Source organism: Nicotiana sylvestris, chromosome 1 (genome assembly GCF_000393655.2).
Source record: "Nicotiana sylvestris chromosome 1, ASM39365v2, whole genome shotgun sequence".
NCBI lineage: Eukaryota > Viridiplantae > Streptophyta > Magnoliopsida > Solanales > Solanaceae > Nicotiana > Nicotiana sylvestris.
The window spans coordinates 90,792,109-90,818,058 of NC_091057.1; the positions used below are offsets into that span (position 1 = coordinate 90,792,109).

General features: G+C 37.3%; 1 protein-coding gene across 2 annotated transcripts; it reads right to left on the minus strand.

Moving 5' to 3' along the window:
* Positions 1–25,124, minus strand: LOC104240551 (callose synthase 2). 2 transcript variants are annotated; one of them, XM_009795413.2, is made up of 44 exons: positions 24,892–25,124; positions 24,521–24,604; positions 24,060–24,296; positions 23,332–23,432; positions 22,615–22,736; positions 22,423–22,516; positions 22,116–22,226; positions 21,916–22,032; positions 21,722–21,814; positions 21,542–21,633; positions 20,895–21,021; positions 19,993–20,130; positions 19,833–19,909; positions 19,675–19,759; positions 12,509–12,631; positions 12,285–12,402; positions 10,938–11,272; positions 10,763–10,815; positions 10,601–10,661; positions 9,343–9,424; positions 9,189–9,238; positions 9,013–9,099; positions 8,493–8,627; positions 8,320–8,414; positions 8,046–8,130; positions 7,790–7,950; positions 7,558–7,681; positions 7,377–7,474; positions 7,175–7,298; positions 5,850–6,001; positions 4,977–5,086; positions 4,747–4,872; positions 4,581–4,649; positions 4,308–4,497; positions 4,067–4,220; positions 3,492–3,611; positions 3,296–3,411; positions 3,067–3,150; positions 2,581–2,693; positions 2,273–2,502; positions 1,380–2,177; positions 1,244–1,294; positions 590–775; positions 1–509 (listed from the first exon to the last, which is right to left on the minus strand). In XM_009795413.2, exons 3-44 carry the CDS (start codon positions 24,244–24,246, stop codon positions 261–263), a joined length of 5,823 nt encoding a protein of 1,940 aa, XP_009793715.1. In that variant the 5' UTR covers positions 24,247–24,296; positions 24,521–24,604; positions 24,892–25,124; the 3' UTR covers positions 1–260. The 2 variants fall into 2 exon arrangements, with proteins under 2 accessions (XP_009793715.1, XP_009793716.1); XM_009795414.2 differs by lacking the exon at positions 24,892–25,124 and adding an exon at positions 24,725–24,882.
* Between the last annotated feature and the right edge of the window lie 826 nt (positions 25,125–25,950).

The window sequence follows — 25,950 nt, forward strand, 5'->3', positions numbered from 1 at the left end:
TGAAAGTCTACAACTAAGTTCCATAAACTAGCTTCAACATATCATGTACAAGTCTACAACTCATTTGTAGGAACTATATACACACAAGCTAACTGAAACTTTATACATAAACTAAGTTCCTTATATATTTACAATAAGATATACATTAACTAAGTTACTTATGTTATTTACAAGATATTCTTCTGTCCATATATCATCCCATAGCCTCAAGATGTCCAACGATCTCAGCGGTCTGGAAATGAGTATTATAGCAGTGAGAACTACTCCTTGTTGCTAGAGGAACGATCCTTCTTCGGTCCACCAAGAATACGAGAAATCTGCAGACCTCTACTGAATGCTTGGTTGAACAACATTCGAGTTTGGAATTCCGAAACAAATGGAAACCAAGCCAAGAATGCAACTGGTGTGAACAAGAGCAAACCCATAATAATTTCATAACCACGAGCAAGTGTCCGAACTGATGCCCAGATGCCAGCACGTTTAACCCAAGGCCTCAAAGCTTGAGCAATCTGAAAGAAGCAGAATAAAGAATCAAAACTCCGGAAGAACAAAAGAAAGACCAAAAGGCAACAAACAAATGAGCACTCACCAAAAGCATTCCCCATCCGGTAGGCATGAAAGCAAGAATGCAAACAATAATGTCGCGAAATTTCAGGTGTAGAATAGCAATCAAAGAAATGAGGAGGGCAACAAATGAGAGGAAAATGAAGCCTTCGATCAAACGAAATGCGAGCTGAAAATCAGCACTGAATTTCCTCCTTCCGACAGACACAACCTGCAAAGAATGAAGAAAAGCAAGACGAAAGATTAATCAGCATATGCACTCAAAGCGCAACTAGCAAATTTGGATCAACTGGGACAGGAAAAGCAGGTATACTCATTTTACATGTTGGGTCAACGGAATGAGTCAAGAACAAAGATTCACCTACTTTTTCTTTTTTTATAGAATTATTATCTTAAATAGGAAAGCACTTTTCTTTGTTAGGAAGTGTTTTTATCCGAAATTAAAAGACACAATGTTCAAGGCAATCATTTAAATGATCTATAAAGGAAGAAACTCCACTGATGCAAACAGAAACTAACAAATGCCGGAAAAACGTGAATTGTCAGAATATCTTAATCCTGTAAAAAACTTTAGTGGTAACTACAATTTCGTGAGATAAGATTTTGTATCTGTAAAACTTGTGAGATTTGGGAACTTAACAATGAATATAGAAAGCAACTGAAACTTCTGGGAACTCACCTTCATCACTGCTAATATCAAGAAAATGACGATCCATGAGACACCATAAACCTGATTATGCAGCAAGAAACAAACAGGAGTTACTTGATTACTTCAGCAGAATTTCTGCAAATAGCTATGCAAACTAAGGACATACCAGAAAACTTGTTTCATTGTTCAAAATTGTGAGGTGATATACAAGTCCATACTGATATATAAAAAAGCGCATTGATAACAATATCTCGACTACAGTGCCAAGAATTCCTGTATGATAAAGATGTTCTTGTTCTTTTTCCCACCAAGATTCCCAACTTTTTTCTGGAGATACACCAATACCACCACGATTGCTTATCCATTTATTCCAATCTGTCCAGTCATCCACAATCTTTTGCCACTCGAATCCAGAGGGATTGAACAGGAAGGGGGCAAAGAGCCATGTAACAACCAGGAACCATATAGATACAGTTATAAGAACATATGCCACAACATCTCTGTATGATCTACCAAATATATGGTAGACAAGAAGTAGAATCATCAGTTCAATTCCCTTCACAAAATGGCTTCGGGAGTACAAACGATAGTTTTCAGCAAATTTGGCATGAAATACAACAAAGCCACGACCAGTGCCTCTGTATTGAGCACCCCCATGAAGCAATGTTCTCCCATAATAGTGGGTCCTTGTTCCAAGAGAAAATGTGAAGAAAACAGGAGCAAGTTGTAGTTGCATCAGCACAAAATCAGTTAAGGCATTGCGGAAGCCCCTCTCAAGGCCTATTTCCATCATCATCGGCAACGCCATCAATAGGCCAATTTGCACAAAAGACTGAGAGGCAAGAGCAACTTGAAGAGGCTTATTATTTCGAATAGCAGGGTGCGAACTCAATCCTTCTTCAATCCCACTGACGACAAGATACAGCCGACCATAAAGAAATACATATACAATAATGACGGTTATCTGCCAAAGCAGACATTCATTTAGATAGGACTTTAAAGAGAATAAACCCGGTTAGGATCATGAAAGACTAAACTGGAGAAGCAGTTGGGAAATACCAAGGTAGTAAAGTAGAACCCTATAGTGGTGAAGAAGCATGATAGCATACGGAAGAAATCAAATCGATGTCCAAGCCTGTAAACATCACGACTCATTGTCTGCTCACCATTTCCATTAGCTATTTTTGCCTCAAACAAAGAAATTTGGTTAAGGCCAACATCCCTTCCTTTACCAACTTGGATGTACTCATGGTGAGTAACATTGCCCCCACGTAGGGTAGAATTAAAACCTGAGAGATGCATCAAATTTTGCAAGAGTAAGAAAAGCTACAGGATTTACATGTTAAAGTTTATGGATTTTTACATACCAGCAAATATGTCTTCACTTAGGTTGATGATTTTGGAAGCCTTGCTCACACCACCTCTTGTTAAATGAAACAATCTATCGAATACATCAGGATGACCATAGTGGAAACGTACCCTGAGATAAAGTATCGAAAATAGACGAAGCTTCATATCAGTAAAACCTTTTTGACCTTTTTGGCCTAGGCAGCCAGGCCTAGACATGAAAAGGAGTTCAAGTGCTGAATAACAGACATTCAGCCTCTAGCTACACAAGGGAGGATGGACGGAACTTGGTTAGAGTGAGGAGAAATGAAGATTAACTGGGACGTGCGGAAGAGATTTCAGTGCATTAGCGAAGAAACTCCTGTCATAGATAGGCTACTTACAGAACAAAAAACAAAAAAGAAGATGGAGAAGGGGGGAATAATAGCATATAACAGTTCCAGTTGGCACTCAAAATGAAAGACTCGGAACTTCATGTCCTATACAAAATATTCTTGGCTACTTACTTCAATGGATTGGCCAACAATCTTTGCCCAATTGTGACAAAGCTGGTTTCCTGATTTGACATAAACCATGCTAGTGAAGAAACACTGCACAGAGAAAACACAATGACGACTGATAAGGAAACGTACATTTTACTGCAAGATAAAATTTGCATGCACAAGTAAAGTCTTTTCTCCAACACCGTCGTAGCAACAAAAGTTATTGGTTCTATAGAAGAGGCCATCTCGATACCTGCCAGTGAAAATATGCTCCCGTAGTCCCAGAATAGTCGGATTTCTCACTCCATTCTTTTTCAAAAATTCTTGCAACAAATTCCTCAGTTTGAGGGCTTCTTCCATGTAGTTATCCTTATAGTTGAAAAGGTAACAATGTGTCAAACCAAACGTACCAACTTTTTCTCATAGCAAATGAGAATCTTATCAGATACCTGGTTCATATCTATTGTTTGCAATCCTTCCCCACGAGTAAATATTATTGCGTGGTTTTGATTCTCTGGCTTTCCTTCTCCCAATATAGCAGGTCCAGGAAGTTTTATTCGATAAATAACCTAGACAAAAATTCAGAAGTTAATTGCAGACGACTAAAAAGTAATATGGACCAGCAGATGCAGATGTATCTCCAACGTAAAAGCTGGTTCGTAACTGATGAATAAAGTTTGAGAATGCTCCTACTTTTTGTAACAGAGAACAGATATATCATTATAACTTCCACAAACAATTGAGTGGATTTTCAAGTATCCAAGCACAAACTCTATTGTGTCAATTGACCAAATAATTTGCAGAGATGCAATCCAGCCAGCAGAACTAAATTATAAAAGGGAGGGCACAAACCAGGACCATAAATCCAAGGACCAAAATAAAACTAAAGATAAACTCTTGTTATGACACTCTAAAAAAAAGCCAATGCCACAGAAAAAAGAAAATGAAAACTAGAACAGGAGAAAGTGCTTATTTTAGCTGCTAGGTGATCATAATGTTCTAATTCAACACCTGCAATGGGTACCTGATCTAACTTCTGATCTGGCTCTGCTGAGTCCACAGACCTTGGTACAGCCTTCACAAGGGCTGAATAATAGACCTTATCACCAGTCCTTTTTGATTTATCTTTGCTAGTTTCTTCAATCTCATCAATGTAAGCTACTCGAAGAGAAGGGTACCTTCCAAAGAACAAAAGGAACAAACTTTAGAAATAAAAAGGTAGACACTTAAACACAAGATCACGAGTTGTGGCTTCTGAATCATACTTTGTCATTAGTCTCAAAATGTCTTGAGCACGATGATCAGCAGACCTTTTCTGAATGCCATATTGCTGGCATGACACAACATAGGTAAATTTCATGTCTGCAACTGCCTGACATTGTGCCATCAAGGACCTCTCATTTTTTAGCTGTTCGTCGGTATTAGATTCAGCAGCCTTGTAGCCTTTCATTAACTCTGCAAAAATGTAGAAACTGCACTTCATGAAAGATTCTACTCTTCAAAATGACGGGAAGAAGAACAGTAATTCTCGTAAGCACCTTCATCTTTTGCCATATCAAGAAAAGCCTGAAGTTCCAAAGCTTGCCGATAGTACATCATACCTCGTACTGATTTTTATAGTTGATCAATCGCATGAAAATTAAGAAAATTGTCAAGACAATATGCTGCTGCTAAAGGTCAAAATAAGCATAAAGATAACCATACCAGTTTTGGTCAACGTTTGGCCTCTATATGAAGCCCATAGACGAAGCTCTTCCTCCAATTTAATGTTGCCCTTAAGATCCTCTTCACTGCTACAGCTAACCCTCTCAAGGAAGTTCTCCCATTCATCTTTAAAGGTTTTTCATATTGATATAAAAACATGAAGAATGATATCGAATCATAATATGTCAAGGTAAGTCCATCATGCCTAAGTTTACTATTAGAATACTAACCTGGGTATATCTTTTGCAAATAAAATAGTATAGAAACACCATCTTCATTTGGCCTTTCCAGGGAATTTATTGAGAAAAGAACCTCCTCGTTGTAGTAAGGTGTCAAAATACTAAAAAAGAAAAAAAGACATCACCTAAAATAGTTATAGAAAAATAAATTATAAATAACTGACTTTTATAAAATGCACACAGATAAAAGATGTACATCGAAACCATACCACGGTACTCTGGAGTGAACTAGGTACTGATGATTGCAAGTTCATGGAGAATAACATACTATCTTTTTTTGACAAGTAAATAATTTATTATCCCAAGTCTATCAGATAAACAGGATCATGATCTTCAAAACTTCTTATCCTAAATGAGTACGATCCTCATAACAGCTCACTCTACTTCCTTCAGGAATGGGACAACCTCATAATCTAAGATGATACAGATGTGAAAGCCCAAGAGCATTGACAAGAGTTGTATCATAATGATAGATAAGGACAAAGCAAGAATAGTCTACCCATTTAAGAGACAATTTAGATGAGAGTTAGCTGCTTGTATGAAACTGTTCGCCAAGGTAATGAAACCAAAACCAAAGTTTATCCAAAGATATTACAGGTTATGGTGTAATATCCACAAAGTGCAAGTGCCTTTAACTATCATTATTGACCTTGATTCCATCTAGTTAAAGTCTTGAAAATATTTCTATGATTGTGATGTTTTAATTTTCTCCAGAATCTCTGATTTTCTTTTCTGCTAGAGTCTCCAATACCGACAAGCTACGCACAAATAAGTTGAGGTCTTAACTAACATCCCTGTGATGGTGTCATGATGCACTGTGATCACATATCAATTAGCAACAGATGGTTTAGTCAGAAAACTTACGAAAAGGAAAGCATATTGCGAACTTTGGGGGCTGAAGGCATGTCCATAAACAATGAATTTGAGAAGAATGAGATGCGCCGTCTAGCTTCCAAGTTGGTTGGCACATCCATAGCAGATTCCTTGACAGTAAGCAACAAGTGAAGCCTTCTGATCTGGAAAGAAGGAGAAGCTTCATATAAGTGTGGCTCAAAGAGGTAACTAATCACCTTCTTTTACCAAATATGTAGTGAAAGGTTATTAAAATGGTTTCAACAAGAAACAAGAACCTGGCACACACACACACACACACTAGTTTAAGATAGTCCTACACACACACATAGTTCATTTCATATCTCGCAGAATGGTTTGATGGCATGGCAAATATATGCATATACGCACACACACACACAAATATATATATACAAACACATATACAGTGGTTTCATTTCAAATCTCACAGGATGGCTTGATGGCAAGGTGAGGAGAATATTATTTTAAGATGGTCCTAATTTAAACTCACTACATTTTGAAACAAGGGGCACACAGAACCAAAAACAGTGTTTAAGTTCTTCCACTTGCTGATTTGAGTCAATCTTTCTCCCATTTCCTATTTTACCATACTAGTCTTTCGCACGCACATTCTACATGTAAATTTTTTGTTAATTATTTCAAAATCAAAGAATATTAAAAAATGAAAAAAAATATACCACATTTTAGAAAAAAATCTTATTTGCTTTCACGGCAGAAGGTAAAGAGTTTTGAAATTTAGAGGAGAAGTCACGGCAGAAATTTTTTATAAAGAAGTAAATATGTTAAACACCAAAAATAAGAAGCTGACATATGAGAAGTTGGTGCAAGAAGTATAGAATGTTTTATGAACACATGAGGTTTGTTGTTTTCTTAAGGTTTCTTCAGTTTTCATGGTGATGTTCTTGTGGTTTTCTAGCCAAAACTGGATTGTATTTATTTCAGCATGATTAAGGGTAGGAAATTCGCAAGATTAGGAATATGAGATCTTCTAATTGGATGTAATTTTCTAAACCAAGTAGGATTTTATTTGAATCTGCCTAATTATGAATAGGACAATTTAATCCAACTTGGAATATTGGTGAACTTCATTTTTCAAGGGTGAAAAACTCGATTAACATTTTGCTTTTGAAGCGTTATTCTAAAACACAATCATATATAGATTATGAGAATTTTGACCCGTCATCTCTTATTTGCTACGGTGTAATTATAGTCCAGTGATTGAATCTACTTTATCAGTCACTTGTCTGAAACTATACCCTGCAACAAAATTAACAGTAAATATGTTATACTCGATTTAGTTGAAGAGATATACTTACTTTTTCCTTCCATGCTTCTGTTTCTGTTACAGGAAAATTAAGAGTGCCAAAAAGCTGAAATTGTGGATTTGGAATCATTCCGCCATGCATTCCATAGGAGCCACCATGAGTGGAGTCTAACAAACTACAACAGAGTTATGAAAATGAGACAATGATAAACAATTAAATAAAGAATAAGGAAACTTGCTCCACTATGATTTACCTAGGAACAGTGTCTTCCATTATGTCGCGGGTCACAACTTCTAACATATCAAGCAAGAGAATAACTACCTGATCCTTGTCCTCTTTTTTGTTTTCTTTCTGCAGAATTTAGAGGCACTTAAGAGAGAACTGTATGACAGGCACAATTTATTAGCTGAAAATTCGTGTATGATAATTTTTACCAGAAAATCAATAAGCCGCACAAATTGTTCGTAGAGGGTAGGTAGAGCACTCATGTTAAACTCCGGAATCAAATTACCCTGATCTATGTGATCATCAACTTTTGAGAAGATTTCTTTTATCACCCTGAAAAATATTGAATCCCAATTAAATAAAAAAGAAACAGCTCAAGGTGTCAAAGCTGTTCTCTGAAAATGTTTGCCAGGTAAGTAAATGTAACTGATTGGAACTTACTGCTGTTCATGTTCACCCAAGACCAAAATTTTTATAATGCTTTTACATGAAGCATAGCACTCACGAATGGCACTCCGCATATAACTGTCCGCATTCAACCTTTTGGTCAGCTCACGATCTCTTCCATTGCTATCTTTAGCCATATCCAATGCAATGGGAAGCTAATAGCAGTCATGTGAGATAAACACCACTTAATAAGATTGTCATTAGATTTCCTTCAAGTTTAGAAAATAAAGAAGCTTATAAGAGCCCAAACCTTGCTAGCTAAGAGAAATGGAGGCCACTGTATAAGGTCCAGATCAGGGTCAGCCCAATATGGCACAAGTAATAAGTTCCTTTCCCTGTAAGGGCAGCAAGTTAGCTGCTGGAAGAATAATATTGCAAGGGAGAAGAGAGGGATAGAAAAAGGGAAGAGAAGGAAAATTGGAAAAGAAACAATAGACAAAACATGAAGCTGGCCAAGGAAGCAAGCAGCCGATCAAAGCTCTCAAGAAAAGGATTGCGTGGCACTACCACCATTACAACGGTACCTATTATTTATCAGATCCTCCTCTCTGAAACTCTCTATTATTTTGTTCCACATTTGTGCAAACCTTGCAGCCTCCTTTCCTCTGCTAGAAGTGACCTGCAAAGACAAGTCAATTAACAAAATTATAACGCTGATATTTGCGAAGTCAACGTAAGGAGATGCCTAGGACTTGACCTCATCAAATTTCTTAGATAATGTGGCTTTGAATCCCTTTTTAGGCTTTTCATCCTTTTCCACTGGGATCAAGCAGGCATTAAATGCACCTGGAAGTGACTGAAACCGCGACCTAAGCATTCCCAAAGTACGAATCTGGAAGCAGAAGGCAGGAAGAGAACTTATCACCCAAAAAAAATGCCAATTCTGGAAAATCAATGGAATTCAAGGTGGAAGGCATAATTTGCGGAAAAAGAAAATCTTACTTAATTACGTCATATGCTAGCTATCTTTGAGCAGAAGTTATCCAAGTCACAAAATATGCACTCAGAAATTCTATCAATAGCAATTACTACATACATACTTTCGGCATATCTATGCAATACCTCAAATGACGCATAGGCTTCTGGTAGATTAAAAAAAATCTAGATCTGGCATTAAGATGATACAAACTAACAAGTATGTAGCGACAATTCCACAAGTCCAAAATGAAGGTTATAAATTGGACTAATGTCAACTAGTGGGTGGAAGCTCTACCAACCTCTCCAAGACGCCGAAATGCGCCATAAATGCCTCCAAATATGGTAGAGAAAATAGCATACCAAATCTGAGTGTCCATGAAATAGACCTGGAATAGTCTTCAATTTAGATGTTGTGCAGAAAAAGTGATAACAGAGAAGCTGCAAGAATGGAAAGCATGCAAATGGATATGCATACAAGAATGACAGGTGACCATAGTGCAATCACAACACCGATATTGCTTTTCGCTGCAACCATAAGAGAACAGTATTAATTTACAAATCTTTACTTTAGTGCATAAGTGTATCCACATGTATATGTTAACACTCAATTTTAATTCTCATTCATATACCTCGAGGGAAGAACTCATGCCATTTATAAACGCTGATGTGAACCTTCATGATTTCTTTTGTTGGATCTACAAGAGGTTTTATCTGCAAAAGTAAAATGCTTCATGTTTTTTATTGTGTATTTTGAGGGCCAATATTTTGACATCTTTGTTAGTCAGAAAGTGACATAAGTAAAATAGCATGAAGATCATTAAGCAGCAGATATTTTCAACATACAAATCTATGCCACCTGTGGAGTATGAACAATGGCCTTGGACTAGATGAAAAGATTAACTAATGGCCTTGGACTAGATGAAAAGATATTCCAGTTAAAACAGTTTTCATGGAAATACAAATAGAAACAATCTACAAGAAGAATGCATGGTTAAAGTCCAGTTTGTACTACAGTTATCTTCTTAAAATTTACCTTCCAGAAAAGAAATTGACAGTTATCAAACTATAGAGATTCTATGACAAATAAAAATATAAGTATCTTCCTGGTCATCAACTTCTACTATTTTAAATAATTAAAATTGTATAAAAGTTGATATTGGCTAAAAAAGTACAAATATCATGAAGATTTCAATTTATTACATTGAAGCAGCAGCAGCAGCAGCCCAACATGACATATAAAAGAGTAAAACTGCCAGCTGTGATGGATTTTTCTTTTCTTCTTTTACTATGACACCATTTGTGTTATGCACACGAAAGTTTTACAGGATTAAAAAATTTATTTCTTGAGTATTGAAAATTATTGATTAAAATTAAAAAACATTTGAATTAATTGAGATAGAACTTTATTTTTTTATATAAAAACACACAAAAAAAAAGAAGAAATATATTTTATCGTAAATTTTTAAAATAAAAAACTAATGTTTAGTACTACATTAAGAGGATCCGTCAATACATAGATGTTTGACATCAATTATGAATTTTATCCACACAAAAAAGGGATAAACATGTGAAATTGTTCAGCCCTTCAAAGGCTAACAAATGGGTCATGTGCATGACTTTTTTCTATCCAAAAGTTTAGCACTGTTAAGATCAGGTCTTATTTCTGCATGTAAATGTTAAGAGTTAGGTATTACCTGAACCACTCCCAAAAAAAAAAAAAAAAAAAAAATACACAACCCCTAGAAAATAAATACTAGAAATTTTTCCATCTCAAATATGTGGTCTCATATAGTATTTTTGCTATCAAAGCAAATAGCAGCACAAACGGGGGTCCCGTTAATAGCAGTCAGACGAACATAATGACGGAATAGAAAGGGAATTAATTACCTCTACATAAAAACTGAATGCCAATTTTGCTGCCAAGAGAAGAACCCAAAACAGTGTGTACCTGGAAAGAACAACATTATGATCAATACTACAATCAATTAGACAGAATAGCAGAACTAAATGAAAGTTGTTTCGATCTAATATTTCAATACAGTAGATTACTTGAAAAGAGAAAATGCATCCTCGTGCATTCCTCTTCCAACATAAAGCCGAGGCTGTAATAAAGAGCATACAGAAAGTATGAGATCAAAGACCACCCAAAAGAAAGAGAATAAATCCAAAGAAGGGAAATAGACAGAATGACAAGCTAAATTAAGAGAGATCGATGTTCGCATACCTGGGACCACCACATTACCAATCTCACAATCTTGTAGTCTGACCTCTCAAGATAACGGCGGATGAAAGGAAACACAAACAGCAATGCAGATAGCATGTTTGGAGACAGATAAAAAAGAACTGCTATGATGAATAAAGAAGGCGAACTTGAACCATTGCCAAACCAATTCTTAATAGTCTGTGCAAACGCTGGAGGATTTTTCCAGCTATATGCATAAGTTACTGGCAACACTACCACCCACGCTGCTGCTGCAACAGCTTTAAGCACATATCTTAGCTTGACATAGAATGACATGCTGTGTCTTGCTTTCCAGTTCATAATTATATCCAGAACCGCTGCATACACAAGGTAGCATTGCCAACAAGATAATCATAGTTATAATGATTTTTCTGGAACATATAAGGATGGATACAGTAAATTATGTGAATAATAGGACTTAGTTCACAATAAAACCCTTAGAGGCTTCTCATCCTTCGCAAAATTTAAAGCATGTCTCTAAGTTCTTCTTCAGACACTTATCCAAGAAAAAAAAAGGGGATATCTTAGACGCTAAGGCAAATCAACTACCAACTACACGTATTCTCCTCATATAGAAGAAAATCACAGATGAGAGAAAAATCAGGACAGATGTAAACATCACTAAAATGTCACTAGTTTATTTAAGTTACTTAGTAGTTAGGAGTAAAAAAGTCCGAGATCAGTTAAACTATATACAGCCTATGTGATCAACAATTACTGTTCATTTTAGCTATTAGCTAAGAGTAAAAGCTCCAACATTACTTGCAGTTACACAAACTAATGTGACAAATAATCGGATTGGACGCTCAACTTCATGCATAGGTTGGTCCCTTTTCATGGTGACATCAACCTTGCTTTATTTCATATGTTCATTATAAGTTTCATTTTTTTTTATCGGCTCATTATAAGTTTCATTCTTCTTATGAGCTCTTTGAAAAGTCATCTCGGGTGCTAGCCTTTGGTCTCAAACAAGGGGGCGTGCTACTAATAGAAGATCCCCCACCGTTGATCAATTGGTTTAAACAAGCAGGTACTTTTTTTAACTAGTACGAAACAGTATAGACATACTGGATGTAACTGATCTTGAGAAACTTTTCGCTTAACAATATTCATCAAGATAGTTAACTGATTAAAAAAAGCTAGTTGAGTATTTCACCACACTATGTGGATGACATTTCATATTGACAGAAAAGTACAATCTTCACTTGAATGCCGTTGAAGTGATTTACTTTGACAATTTCAGAGGTCACATAGTAGGAGAGGAAATGAACTATAACAAAAAGGACAGTGAACTATATCTAGCCTATCTTTGCAAAAAAAAAACTTCACCTTGAGCAAGCTTCAGTATGGCAGCTGTTATGAAAATGCTCAACACTTTCTTGAACACATCACCTTCAAAAATAGAACCTAGTTGGCCAGATCCATTCCATGCAATAATGATCATCGCCTTCAGTAACACAAAGTAAATCAGTAACAGAAGACGCTCAACATGTGGTACAACTAATGAGAAATAAAAGAAAACATCTGGAGATAAAGGAAAAAGATAGACTAACCTGTAAGCACAAAATAAAAAAGCTCCACATCCTATCAAAACTCCTAAAGATGTGCCAATATGAGCGTGTCTCAACAAAATTGATTTTCCCCATCCACTGGTTCCTTTTAGTTGATTCATTTGCCTGAAGATGATCAATATTTAGATTAATCGTGGAACGCTGGTTATAACAGATTGAGTTGTTTCAAATAGCATCTAACAATCAATATTACAAAAGATTGTAATTAAGGGAATTATGCATGAACACTCAACAGTAAAACACTGGAAAAACAAAATAGCAAATGAAAAGTAATGAAGTTCTGTGATCTCTGTTATTCAATCTGTATTACTATAATATATTATGAAACGGTAAATTTTCTGAAACAGAAAAATAGAAACAGAAACTTCAGCAGTAACAGAATGTCAAAATAATCAAATAGAATCTGGAAAATAATTTCGGAATGAAATCGAGCCCACTGAATGCACAGTATGTCCTTAAGGAAATTATTCCCCTCAAGTACCCGAGGTGTTGGAATATTATCCTCACAGGATAGAACGACTTAACTCACTTGGTACCAAAAACTCTGATGAACTGCGAACCACTTAATGGTTGTAAATCACACTGGAATTTATTTGTGCACAAGAAGAAGAAGATCAGAAAATTTCGTAAGGAAAAGTTCTGGGATCAAGGCATATTATAGCCATTTTCTGGCAATCTAGGGAATCTGTGATATTAACCCCTTCACATAGGCCTTGAAAACGTAAATGTTCTAGTCTGCTATGAATATCTAGGAGGTTATGATAGCATGGGACCACTTATTGCCAAGTAAAGCGCTTGGAGTTCTAATTTTTCGTGAAAACAGTGACCTGAAGCCAAACCTCATGTGTAATATTAATCGCTTCAGAGATCATGTCTTTTTAGTGTAGTGCAAACTGAACTTACATTCTCCTTGAATGGCATTAGACCAGAGACCAACTGGTAATGAGGAAAAAACTGATTAAAACTATTAAAAGGGAAGTATTGGTTCGAGAAAATGATGGCTTCCTGCCTGAGAGTAGGCTGTAAAGATAAATCTTCACCTTGAACATAAAAGACGTAGAAGTAAACTAATTTCATGAGGTACAGGTGACCAAATAGCTAGACAATGAACAGGCTATTCATTCAGATACTACATTCAGGAAGGTCTTTCTTGAATGCTGTTTATGGTGATAAACAGAAACCCTTTCAACATCCTTAAGTATATATGCGCGGTAGATTCACTGATAGCAATTCGGTAATTTTATGCATAAGATTAAGGTGTCAAACCCATCATACTGTTGCATGCGATCAAGTAAACTAGATAAACCTATAGAGCATCGATTTTGATCTATCAAACATGAAATCAACTACAAAAAATTTCTCTTAGAGGTGGTGCGTGAACTATAAGGAACTTTAGCTGATAAATATGGATGACCATCTAAACCTCTGTTTGGCAAAAGATATGCTTCTTGATCTTCATGTGTAAGAACATTTGAATAGTGGTCTTCATTTATTGTCTGGGTTATGGCAATAGAAATTTGGCATGAATTCAGGTTTGAGATTGTTGGGATTGAAAGTTTGGTGAAGAATGGGAAATGGAGGGAAGAAATGTGAAGGGAAAGTGAGCTCCCTTATGCTTTGAAAAAAGAAATTGTTCCTCATTGGTGGTGGAAAGAAGAGGGGATGTGCTTATATTGAGAAAGCACTCCCCTTGGTGTTAAATGGGTTGGAAAAAGGTAAGCCTCGCACCGCCGCCGTCGCTCGCTCGGCTTCGACTTCGGATTTGGTCAAAGATTGATTAATCTTTTTGGACAAAATTTCTTTTAATTTGTGAGAAAGCACAGGAAAAAATATTATTGATATTATTATCATATATTAAACATGATACAATGAGCCATATATATATACATAACATGTCCTACTTCTAATACATATGGGATTAGGGTTATTTACTACTATTTACATAACTATTCTAACACTCCCCTTCAAGCTGGTGCATATAAATTATATGTACCGAGCTTGTACATATGTAGTTAATACGAGGACCAGCGAGGGACTTAGTGAAAATATCTGCAAGCTGATCATTCGACTTCACAAACTTTGTAGCGATATCTCCCGAGAGCATCTTTTCTCTGACAAAGTGATCAATCTCAATGTGTTTAGTTCTCTCATGGAACACTGGATTTGACGCAATCCCATCTGACTAATCTCACCAAATTTCAACTCCTTGAGCAACTGTTTGATCCAAATTAGCTCACATGTCGCCATAGTCATTGCTCGATATTCTGCTTCTGTATTAGACCGAGCAACCACATTCTGTTTCTTGCTCTTCCAAGACACCAAATTTCCTCCTACTAAGACACAATATCCAGACGTCTATCAGAAGGTGATCCTGCCCAATCAGCATCTGAGTATCCAACGATCTGCTCATGGCCTCGATCCTCAAACAATAAACCTTTGTCTGGAGCTAATTTTATATATCGAAGAATGCGAACAACTGCATCTCAATGACTATCACACGGAGAATCCATAAACTGACTCACAACACTCACAGGAAAGGAAATGTCAAGTCTTGTCACTGTAAGGTAATTTAATTTACCAACCAACCGCCTATATCTTGCAGGATCACTAAGAGGCTCCCCCTGTCCTGACAGAAGTTTAGAATTCGGATCCATCAGAGTGTCAACAGGTCTACAACCTGTCATTCCTGTCTCCTCAAGAATATCTAAGGCATACTTCCGTTGTGAGATCACAATACCTGAACTAGACTGAGCGACCTCAATACCCAGAAAATACTTTAGTTTGCCCGGGTCCTTAGACTGAAAGTGTTGAGAGAGATGTTGCTTCAATTTAGTAATACCATCCTGATCATTGCTGGTAATAACAATATCATCAACATAAACCACCAGATAAATATAGAGACTCGAAGCAGAGAGCCAATAAAACACAGAGTGATCAGCTTCACTCCGAGTCATGCCAAACTCCTGGATAACTGTGCTGAACTTACCAAACCAGGCTCGAAGAGACTGCTTTAGACCATAAAGTGACCGGCGCAAGCGACATACAAGGCCACGAGACTCCCCCTGAGCAACAAACCCAGGTGGTTGCTCCATATAAACTCCATCCTCAAGGTCACCGTGTAAAAAGGCATTCTTAATGTCCAGCAGATAGAGAGGCCAATGGCGAACAGCAGCCATGGATAGAAAAAGGCGGACTGATGCTACCTTAGCCAAGGGAGAGAAGGTATCACTGTAATCGAGCCCAAATATCTGAGTATATCCCTTGGAAACAAAACGGGCCTTAAGGCGATCAATTTTGCCATCCGGACCAACTTTGACTGCATATACCTAGCGACAACTAACAGTAAATTTACCTGAAAGAAGAGGAACAAGCTCCCAAGTACCACTCGTATGTAAAGCAGACAACTCGTCAGTCATAGCCTGTCGCCATCCTGGATGAGACAATGCTTCACCTGGAGACTTAGGGATGGACAGAGGACAAAGAAGATATAAAAGCATAATAGGGTGATGACAAACGATGATAGCTTAAACCGATAGAATGGGGATTAGGATTAAGGGTGGTCTGTATACCTTTCCGAAGTGCAATCAGCTGGGCCTGATGCTGGGTGCGGACGACGATGATATGTCAAGAGTGGTATTCCTGTGGCCGGGAGTCTAGGAGGAGCCACACTAGACTCCCCAACGGTTGGAATGGGTAAGACTTTTGTGACGGAAGGTGAAGGAGGAGCTATAGTAAACTCCTTAAAGGTCGGTATAGGTAAGACCTCAAATATATCAAGGTGGTCAGAATGGTCAGAAGAGGTAAAGAAAGGTTTAGACTCAAAAAATGTGACACCAGATGACATAAAGTACGTATGAAGATCAGGTGAGTAATAACGATATCCCTTCTGAACACAAGAATAACCAAGGAAGACACACTTGAGAGCACGAGGAGCTAACTTATCTTTCTCAGGGGCTAAGTTATGAATGAAACAAGTGCTCCCAAAAACACGAGGGGGAACAGAGTATAAGGGTGAGTGGGAAACAATACTGCATATGGAATCTGATTCTGGATGGGAGATGAGGGCATCCGATTAACCAAATAACAAGCTGTGAGAACTGCATCGCCCCAAAAACGCAACGGAACATGAGATTCAATGAGAAGTGTGCGAGCAGTCTCAATGATGTGCCTATTCTTTCTCTCTGCAACCCCATTTTGCTGAGGGGTATGCGGTCTGATGAATAATTTCTTGAGAAGTCATAAACTGTTGAAATTGAGAGGATAAATATTCTAAGGCATTATTAAAAAAATCCAAGTACATCTTGAATGATCATCAAAGAAACTAACAAAATAACGAAATCCCAAGGTTGAAGTGACTCTACTAGGACCCCATATATCAGAATGAACTAAAGAAAAAACAGACTCTGCATGACTCTCAATACTACGAGGAAAGGAGGCTCGGGTATGTTTCCCGAGCTGACATGACCCACACTCTAATGTAGATAAACTAGACAAACTAGGCACCATCTTCTGAAGCTTGGATAATTTTGGATGTCCTAAACGTCTCTGAATTAGGTCAGGAGGATCTGTAACTAGATATGCCTTGGAGGAATTGAGTGAGTTAAGGTAGTAAAGGCCTTCGGATTCAAGTCCTGTTCCAATCATCTACGTCCTGCATGATAAAAGAATCATCAATAAAATATATACCACAATGGAGGGCACGAGTCAAACGACTAACAGATGCAAGATTAAAAGGATAGCCAGGGACATAAAGAACGGAATCTAGAGTGACAGAGGGTAGGGGATTCGCTTGTCCAACTCCTTTTGCTTTAGTTTGAGACCCATTGGCTAAAGTAACAGTGGGAAGAGACTGTGAATACGCAATATTTGACAAAAGTGATTTATTACCAGAGATATGATCAGAAGCGGCTGAGTCCACAACCCATTGTCCAAGAGTACTAGACTGGGAAACACAAGCAAAAGAATTACCAGCAACAGAAGTATCAGTCTGAGCAACGGAGGCTACTTGTGGAGATGTGTGCTTACTTGCTCGATACTGAAGGAACTTAGTATACTCCCCTTCAGATAAAGAAAATCTCTGGTTACCTGTAGTCTCGGTTTGAGCAACATAAGCATTTTTGGGTGGGCGACCATGTAAAGAATAGCACACGTCACGAGTGTGTCCAAGTTTATGACAATAAGAGCACTTGGGTCTAGATCTTCCAAAACGACCTCCTCCTCGTCTATTTTCCATAGTATGAGATGCCCGATTGTCCACTGTCTGGGATGCGAAAATAGATGAGTCAAGTGTCTGTGATGAGATCACTGGATGACTTGGTGCTGCAGCAAGGCGAAGTAATCGAGAGAATAATTCATCAACTGTGGGGATAATCGGACTAGCCAAAATCTGATCGCGCGTACTGAGTCAAGATACATTAGGAAGCCCAGCAAGAGTAAGAACTAGAAACATCTTTTGTCGCTGCTCTTGCTGCTTTTCAACACTAGCAGAAACTGGCATCAACTTCTCAAATTCCTCCATGACTGCCTGTACTTGTCCCAAGAAAGTAGACATATTTAATTCATGTTTCTTTAAATTTGTCATCCGCGATATCACATCATAGAAATGAGATATGTCATTAGTGTACAAAGTGCGAGCCTTTTCCCAAACCAAATAACATGTCTGGAATGGACGAAACAAGGGCATCAACTTAGAATCAATAGATCGCCACAGAATACTACATAATTGAGCATCGATCTTCTCCCAATGTGCTTTGGCCTTGTCATCTCCTTCGCTAGACTTCTTGATTAAATGATCTTGAACACCTTGACCTTTACACCACAGCTCGACAGACGAAGCCCAAGCTAAGTAGTTTGAACTTCCCATTAAAGGTTCGGAGGTAATCATAACACCGAAACTGCCAGAACCTGGGTTTTTAGACCCGAAAGCATCAACTCCCAAAGACATCGTTGGATTGAAGAGAGGTCTATAAAATTATCACCAAATAACAGAAAGAATCAATTGAAAACTCGCTGAAACAGACGAAGGAGACACTGATTACTGTATCTGCCGGAAAAAATCAGTGTAGTCGCCGGAATAACTCAATGGTCAGAATTTAAAAATAAAATTATGGGTAGGCTCGACATTTGAGGGCGATCTAACTGCTCTGAAGGAATTTCATCAAAAAGTGCCCGGAAAGTGCTCCACGCGCAGGCACGTGGAGTAGATCTCGCCGGAAAAAAATTTCTCTGATCGGCGCGTGGAGGCGCGTGAGATGTTTGTCGGCAGAGGTGTTTGTTGGGGTTTGGTCGCCGGGGGTTGGGGGACCTTGTGGTGGTGTTGGTTTTTGCACAACACCGATGTAAATTGGTTTGAATAAAAACAGCCCTTAAAAGGTTGCCGAAATTGAAGCACGGCGACTTTTTTTCGGCTGGGTTTTCTTTCCCGGATGTTTTCTCACTGCTGCTCTGATACCATGTGAGAAAGCAAGGGAGAAAATATTATTGATATTATTCTCATATATTAAACATGATACAATGAGCCATATATATATATATATATATATATATATACATAACATGTCCTACTCCTAATACATATAGGATTAGGGTTATTTACATAACTATTCTAACATAATTATTTAATTAATTAACGATCAACCCGGAATAACCCAGGACCCGCGACGCGACCCGATCCGTTTCTTTCCCGGATTATTCTAAATTTATTTTCCCGAAATATTTTAAACGGGAATCGTTCCCGCCTGTTCCAACAACCATGGCTGTTTCTGAAAGGTTGCAAACTTTTCAGAAACAGTGTCAGATGTTACAATGTGCCCCCTTCTTGAGGTTTTAAAATATCAAACATAATATTCATCAGATTCCCCATACTCATCTTGATTAGATTAATTAGCGCATTTCTTTCTCTTGCAATTTCATGTTTTCAACTTTAGCTATACTGAGTAGGTCTTAATATCTGAACATATTTGTCAAAATTATGCTTGTGCTCGGGATTGAGAGGGGTACAATTTAGTAAAAGTGATTCTTTAGGGAAACATTGAGGAAAATCTAATGTAATAGAAAATCAACACAGGGCGAACATGTCGACAATATATGATATTGGTGAAGAGTGTTATATGAGGGATGGCAAAATAATAGTAGGTGATATTACTTACGTCAGCCCGTCGTTGTTCAGCAGAAAGATGGAAGAAATCGGCATCAGCACGCATTGGCCATCCCAGCCGGAAACAATTTACTGACCTATAACGCCATGCTAATCATCAGTATACGTTACACAAGAGAACAGATATTCAGATAAAGTAAGAGAATATACCAAAAGTACTCATTTAAGTCATCGTAGTTTCTCCACTGAGAATGTTTTGACTTTCCTCCTTTGCTCCTTTTAGCTTCCTGTTTGTTCAGGCAGAAAATAAAGTCAAGGTGCATCCCGAAAGAGGAATCTTGCATTTTGGCCAACAGTCCACGTGAAATACCTCTACTATAGTGTTATAGATGGGAGTCACTACTTTTCTCAAGAAAGCCTCCTCTTCACCACCATAAGCAGGTTTTATAGTTTCGCCTGTCATGGGACTAACACTTCCAGCCAGCATACCATAAAGTTCAAATGCCATCTGAATCAAGATTTGCAACTAGTAAATGTACTGGAAAACCTAAAAAATAAAAAAGCACTAGATAGGATAACCAGGTCCCAAACTAAACAACAACAACAACAACAACAACAACAACAACATCCCAGTGTTCTTCTAAGAAACTAAACTGCCTGATATCAGTGTCATGCATAACTGCCTGATATCTTCTTAGAAAGAATGAAAAATACACCAATGAAGAGAAGTCTCCAGACATGAAAGATAAAAATATGATGACTGATTTCTAATCCTATGCTATTTCTAGAGAGCCTCTAGCCAAAACGAGAATACACTAGATATAGGTCTCTCTAAATCCCATTGACATGCCTGACATGGCAAGGTTTTAAATACATATTTGTAAGAAATAAGATAACTTTCAACTAACAAAAATTTTAAAAACAAAAAGTAAGCTGAGTGAACTCACAATTTTTAATTTTTGAACATTCAATGTCAAGTTCAATAACGATACGAGTGTCAGTCCTCAAAATGTTACTTTTCAAACTTAGATGAGTAACCCAATGAGGTCTTTATATTAGACACTTTGCAACCTTAGATATTCTATCGAGGTAGAGTTGATGAATACCTAGATACTTAACAGATGATCCAAAAGAAATTATGGTTCAATGTCTCGGGGAATTAATAAAATGATGTGACAGATAAATCAAGTTCTAGAACCTAACAACAAAATAAAAGAAACCGACACAACGAGGTACAGACACACTTAAAAGATACAAAAAATCACTCCATACATGATGATAAATATAGCACAGGCACTCAGGCATGAATCTTAAATTTGCAGCTTCCCCCCATATAAGAAGATAAAGACCCATGTATAGTAATTTTCGTTGTTGCACTTCTTGCTGGATAGTTGGCAGCCTGCAACCAAAAACTAGTAGAATTAGCGGAACTAATAAATTGGACAAAATTTAGAAGTTATAGGCAGAGCTTTTTTTGAAATGGTTTGTCATAGGCAGAGCTACAGTTTGGAGGATATTTATCATAGCAGTCCTAGTTGAGAGTGGACCGTAAAAAAAAATTCAGATTTCCATAAGAATACTAAGTATGCATTAACGTATACTACCACGTCAACACCCGAGAAATCTAGTACCATAAAAATATTCTTTACAAAATAGTATTGATCTTAATTTCTTCTTTTTCACATCAATTAAACAGCAAAGTTGGCCTTGTCCATTGCCTAGAGTTGACCATCTCCCATTGGTTTTTTCTTACCTTTTCATGTCCTTTTCACATCCTTTTCCTTTTCTCTTGCCATATTGCATTTAGAACTGCCCAGTGGACAATAATACTTATAATTGCATGGCTATCAGTTAACAAAGCTGCTAGTACTAATAAACACCTCAATATCAACTAATTCATAAAAAGAAGATTAACTCACCACAGACTGCTCTTCCGACCAAGATACTTGCACCATTTTTTGTAGTTTTTGAATAGCTTCTTCATAACATCAGTAAGTGCCAGATCATCCAACTAGTATGAGTGATGTACATATCATCGTCAGAGACAAAAACGAAGAGATAGAGAGTGCTATTTCAAATGGAATATCCAAAAAAACAACCTTTGGTTGTTGATCAAGCTTTGGAAATTGTCGGATGTGAACATTCGCCAACAACAGAATCAGATGCTCCCGCTGATTCGCCACATTATCTTTCTGTATGTCAATCCCAATTATAATTAACATTGAGTAACAGAAGCTCATAAGGATTTACATAACTCAGTGATGTATGTACCCAGAATATTGCAGTAGTGTACCTGAAAACCAAACATAGCTTGAAGCCAGTCTAAAATGTCTTCATCAACTTTCTTCTTATGGCTTTTTGGCCATGGAAGACCTCTTGTATTACGAAGTGCAGTAACAGAAGCTTGAATCTATGAAAAGCAAAAGATCGAGCACATATAGAATCTTCATCAAGTTAAAGCCTGTCAAACAAGAAAAGAGACTAGAACTCAACCTCAGGATATCTCATAATTGCTTGATTTGAACTATCAGGGTCAAGTGGAAGTATATTATAAGGGACAAGTATCTCAGTTTTCTCGGCAACCTTTGTATGAGCTTCCAAAATCTACATGTGAAATGCATATAAAATAGAGGATGAGCCAAGATGGTAGATAAAAGCTGAAGCATATACATAAAACATCAGATCCGCAACACATCTACTTCCAACAATAATATCTCATATTGTCAAGAAGTTACTGGGAGCCCTAGATACCGATAACAACTTGAATAGATGGGAAAGACAGATTTTTTTTTTAGTCTACCTCATCAGCCACTTCTACAGCTTCTGTCAGGTTAACAGCTTTCAAGACCTCAAAAAGCACAGCAGCTGTTTGGTATGCTTTTGTAAGGCGTGCACTATAAGAAGGCCCAAAGAGAAACAGCTAAAAAGAATCAGCGTGAAGAAAACCTAACAGCAAAGTAGAGGATGCAGTCTTAGTATGCCTTAGATATACCGATCAGCTTTATCAGCAGCATTCTGCAAAGCTTGAATATATTTCCGATAGTAATGCTGGTAGAAACTCTGCATTTCACGAGCATCACTTTTTGTCCTTCCAGCCAGGGTTGTTTCATTTTCCTGCATAAATGTGATAAACAATAAAGCTCCTCAAGGTACATATTAATGTTTTAAAACCCCTAAATGTGATAAAGGTGCACTAAACTGCAAGCATGCAGCTCTACTTTTTGGCTCTGAGCAAACTGTAGTCTTCATCTTGATGTCAGAGCAGCAGTAATGAACTTCATCATAGCTTTCAAAATCTCTTCTCCCTCATTGTCACCCCTTCTCAATCTTCTCTTCATCTACCTAATCCTCCGACTATACCTAATGTTTAAGGTTTTGTACCTATTGAACTTACCTACATCAAATAACCCACATGGAAAAGGGTATTTGATCATCCGGAAAAGCCAAAAAAGATTCCCCCGTGCCATGCCCACAGGCCACAACCAACAATGCTGAGTGCAAGTTAGGGTTATACTACTATGCTTATGTGCTACTGAAATTGCAAATGGAAACTGCTATCTCCCACTTATTCCCCCCATATAGCAAGAAGAATAAAATTGCTCAGAAATCTAAATCATAGTAATATGATTTGACTAATACCAGCACATAAAAAATGTTACGTTGAAATATCATGACATGCACATCAATAGTGGCGGTATAAACAGTTTACCCTTTCTAACCGTTGAAGAAGGGCAGTTTTGAACTGGCGAACTCCACGTCCACTTGATGTTGGATCTAACCGATGAGCCTTTTCAAAGGCATAAAATCGACCTGATTTTAGTGCAGGAGACAAGCTACGTCAGATAGTTGCACAATCTGCAGGATACCATTTCCTCCACCACTACTAAAGATTAAAAAAGGAGGAAACGTTGGTTGCATTGGAGAGTAAATGTATCATGAAGATGCTCATTATTGTGCAGCAAAGTTATGCTAATTGAACAAAACAGATAACTAAATTGTTGTGTTGACCATTCATTTGATCATGCAGCAAGGAAATCGAGAATCCCAATATTTATCATGATAATTAGCTTCAACTGTAGTAGTTCTCAAATTCAATTTTAAGTCCACGAGAACAATGCTACCTTAATATATCGAAACAATTTGTTCAGCCTAAATGTGACTAGTACCATAGTTCGTCCAGTGGTTCACAAAAGGAGTAGAGTAGAAAGCACCATATATATTGTACAAACACAACACCGAAAACCTCTCAATGATTCAATTTTCCATGATTCACACTGCCATATAAATACTTGCCATGGAGCCCATATATACTTTTCAAACTACATTCTAACATATATAAGCAACTAAACCTTGACAAATAAACTTTTATAAATGATAAATATGAGCAAACATCCAAGTTCGTGTACTCCAGCACAAACTTTGACATGTATCACTTACATAGATAAGCTACCCTCGGATTGCTAGGCTCGACCTCGTTGGCGACGCGGAGAATTGGTGCAATTTCACTCAGAGATGACGGCACTAATTCACTGTCCATCATTGACTCCCCTAGATTACCAGCTGTCTGCGTCCGCAGAATACGCCTCTGTGGTTGCAGATCAGATCCTTTTCTCTGGTATGCCATTTTTCCTTTTGAGCCCTCAAAGCTCAGTTTTGCAGCTTTCTCTAACTTGCCTGTCAAAAAAGATATGCAAAAGACTATGCTGAGCAGCAACCAACCCTACACGCCAGAAAAATACTGACCCCTTAACAGAAAAAACCCTTATCTAATTGAGAAAACAGAGCATGAGAAACAAACACACCTAATTGAGTATACTATTTTTCTTGTCAGGCATTCAATAAATGAGAAAATAGTCAAATTTCAGAAAAACAAAATATCAAGGAACATATAAACCCACCTTAAGCACACTACAGCGCTGGTTCTTGATAAACCAAATTCATAGAGTCACCACCGTTATCCTTTTCAGAGTTTTCCTTGCTCTCTTCATATATCAAAGCAAACCCAAATTTCCAAGAAATCAGCAGAGTAAGAAAAGAAAGACCAAATTCAAGAACCAAAAATACAAAATTCCCTTTTTTCTCCTTGATCATAAAGAATCAACCTTTAAATTTCTCGGACCGTTTGCTAACTTCTCGATAATCATAAAAAGTGGACCTCTTTTGTGATCAAAACAACAAATTACTAAATTTACTATTAGTTCTCACACTTTCTTGAACAATTCTTTTAACACTTTGAAGAAAAGGGTGTGCAAAGAAGATGAAAATTTACCGGATTTTAAGCAGAGTAAACAGGAGAGTGAAATTCTTGAACTTTTTAGTGCTTTAGCATAGCACCAATAGATGACAAAGAAAGTTCTACACGAATAATTACTTTACTTTTTATGTTGTGGTGAGTGTTAAGTTAAAGTAGTAGAAGACAGAGTAAGAGAGTGACAGATTGAATGAAAGGGAGAGAGAGTGGAAGTGGAAGATGATGTTTCGAGCTGCCTAACTGACACTGTATAACATAGGAGAAACAAAAGGAAAAACATCAACGCCGGTTAAAACAAAATAAGACGACATTGATTGATCGTAGTGGCTTACGATTACCTAAATGCCCTTTATTATGATTTCGTGGATTTAACGCAGCTTTCTTTTCTCCTCATCCCCTTCCCTATACTCTCTTTTTTTTTCTTCTCATCCGCTACTTGTATTGGAGTCCGACTATATTCGGATTCGCGCCGCGTAGGGTCCTTTTCCAGGGGAAGCGCTCTCTATCAAAGATTTTTTCATACTCAGAACTCGAACTCGAGACCTCTAGTTAAGGAAAGAACAATCTCATCCACTGCACCACATCCTTCGGTGGTCCCTTCCCTACACTCTCATTTTGGCTATTGTACTAAATTAGCTACTTATTCACTATGTTCTTTAAATATTCTCAAAGGTTTTTTGAATTTTGTCACCGACTAATTAGCTACACTAAGTATGTAATTTCTTTCTCAAAGTAGCATACATAACCTTACAGTAGCTCCTATAGTATTAGGGTTTTTTTAAGGCGAGAAACTAAAAAAATATTATAAGCTCGTTCTTTTCTTTTTACTTTCAAATACTTTTATCGTAATCATTAATATTTCTTAATTAAATTTACAAGCAACGAACTGTGCTATGAAGGCATGCTTTAATTTATAATATAGAGGTTAAGATGGAATATAATAACAATAATATTTATTATTATTTTTAACCGTGGTGTAATTAAATTTTAGAGACTATCATAAGTTATATGAAAAATTAAATTATTCACAAAGGGTAAATTAGTAACTTGAGCTTAGAATGTGATTTTAAAAGCTTA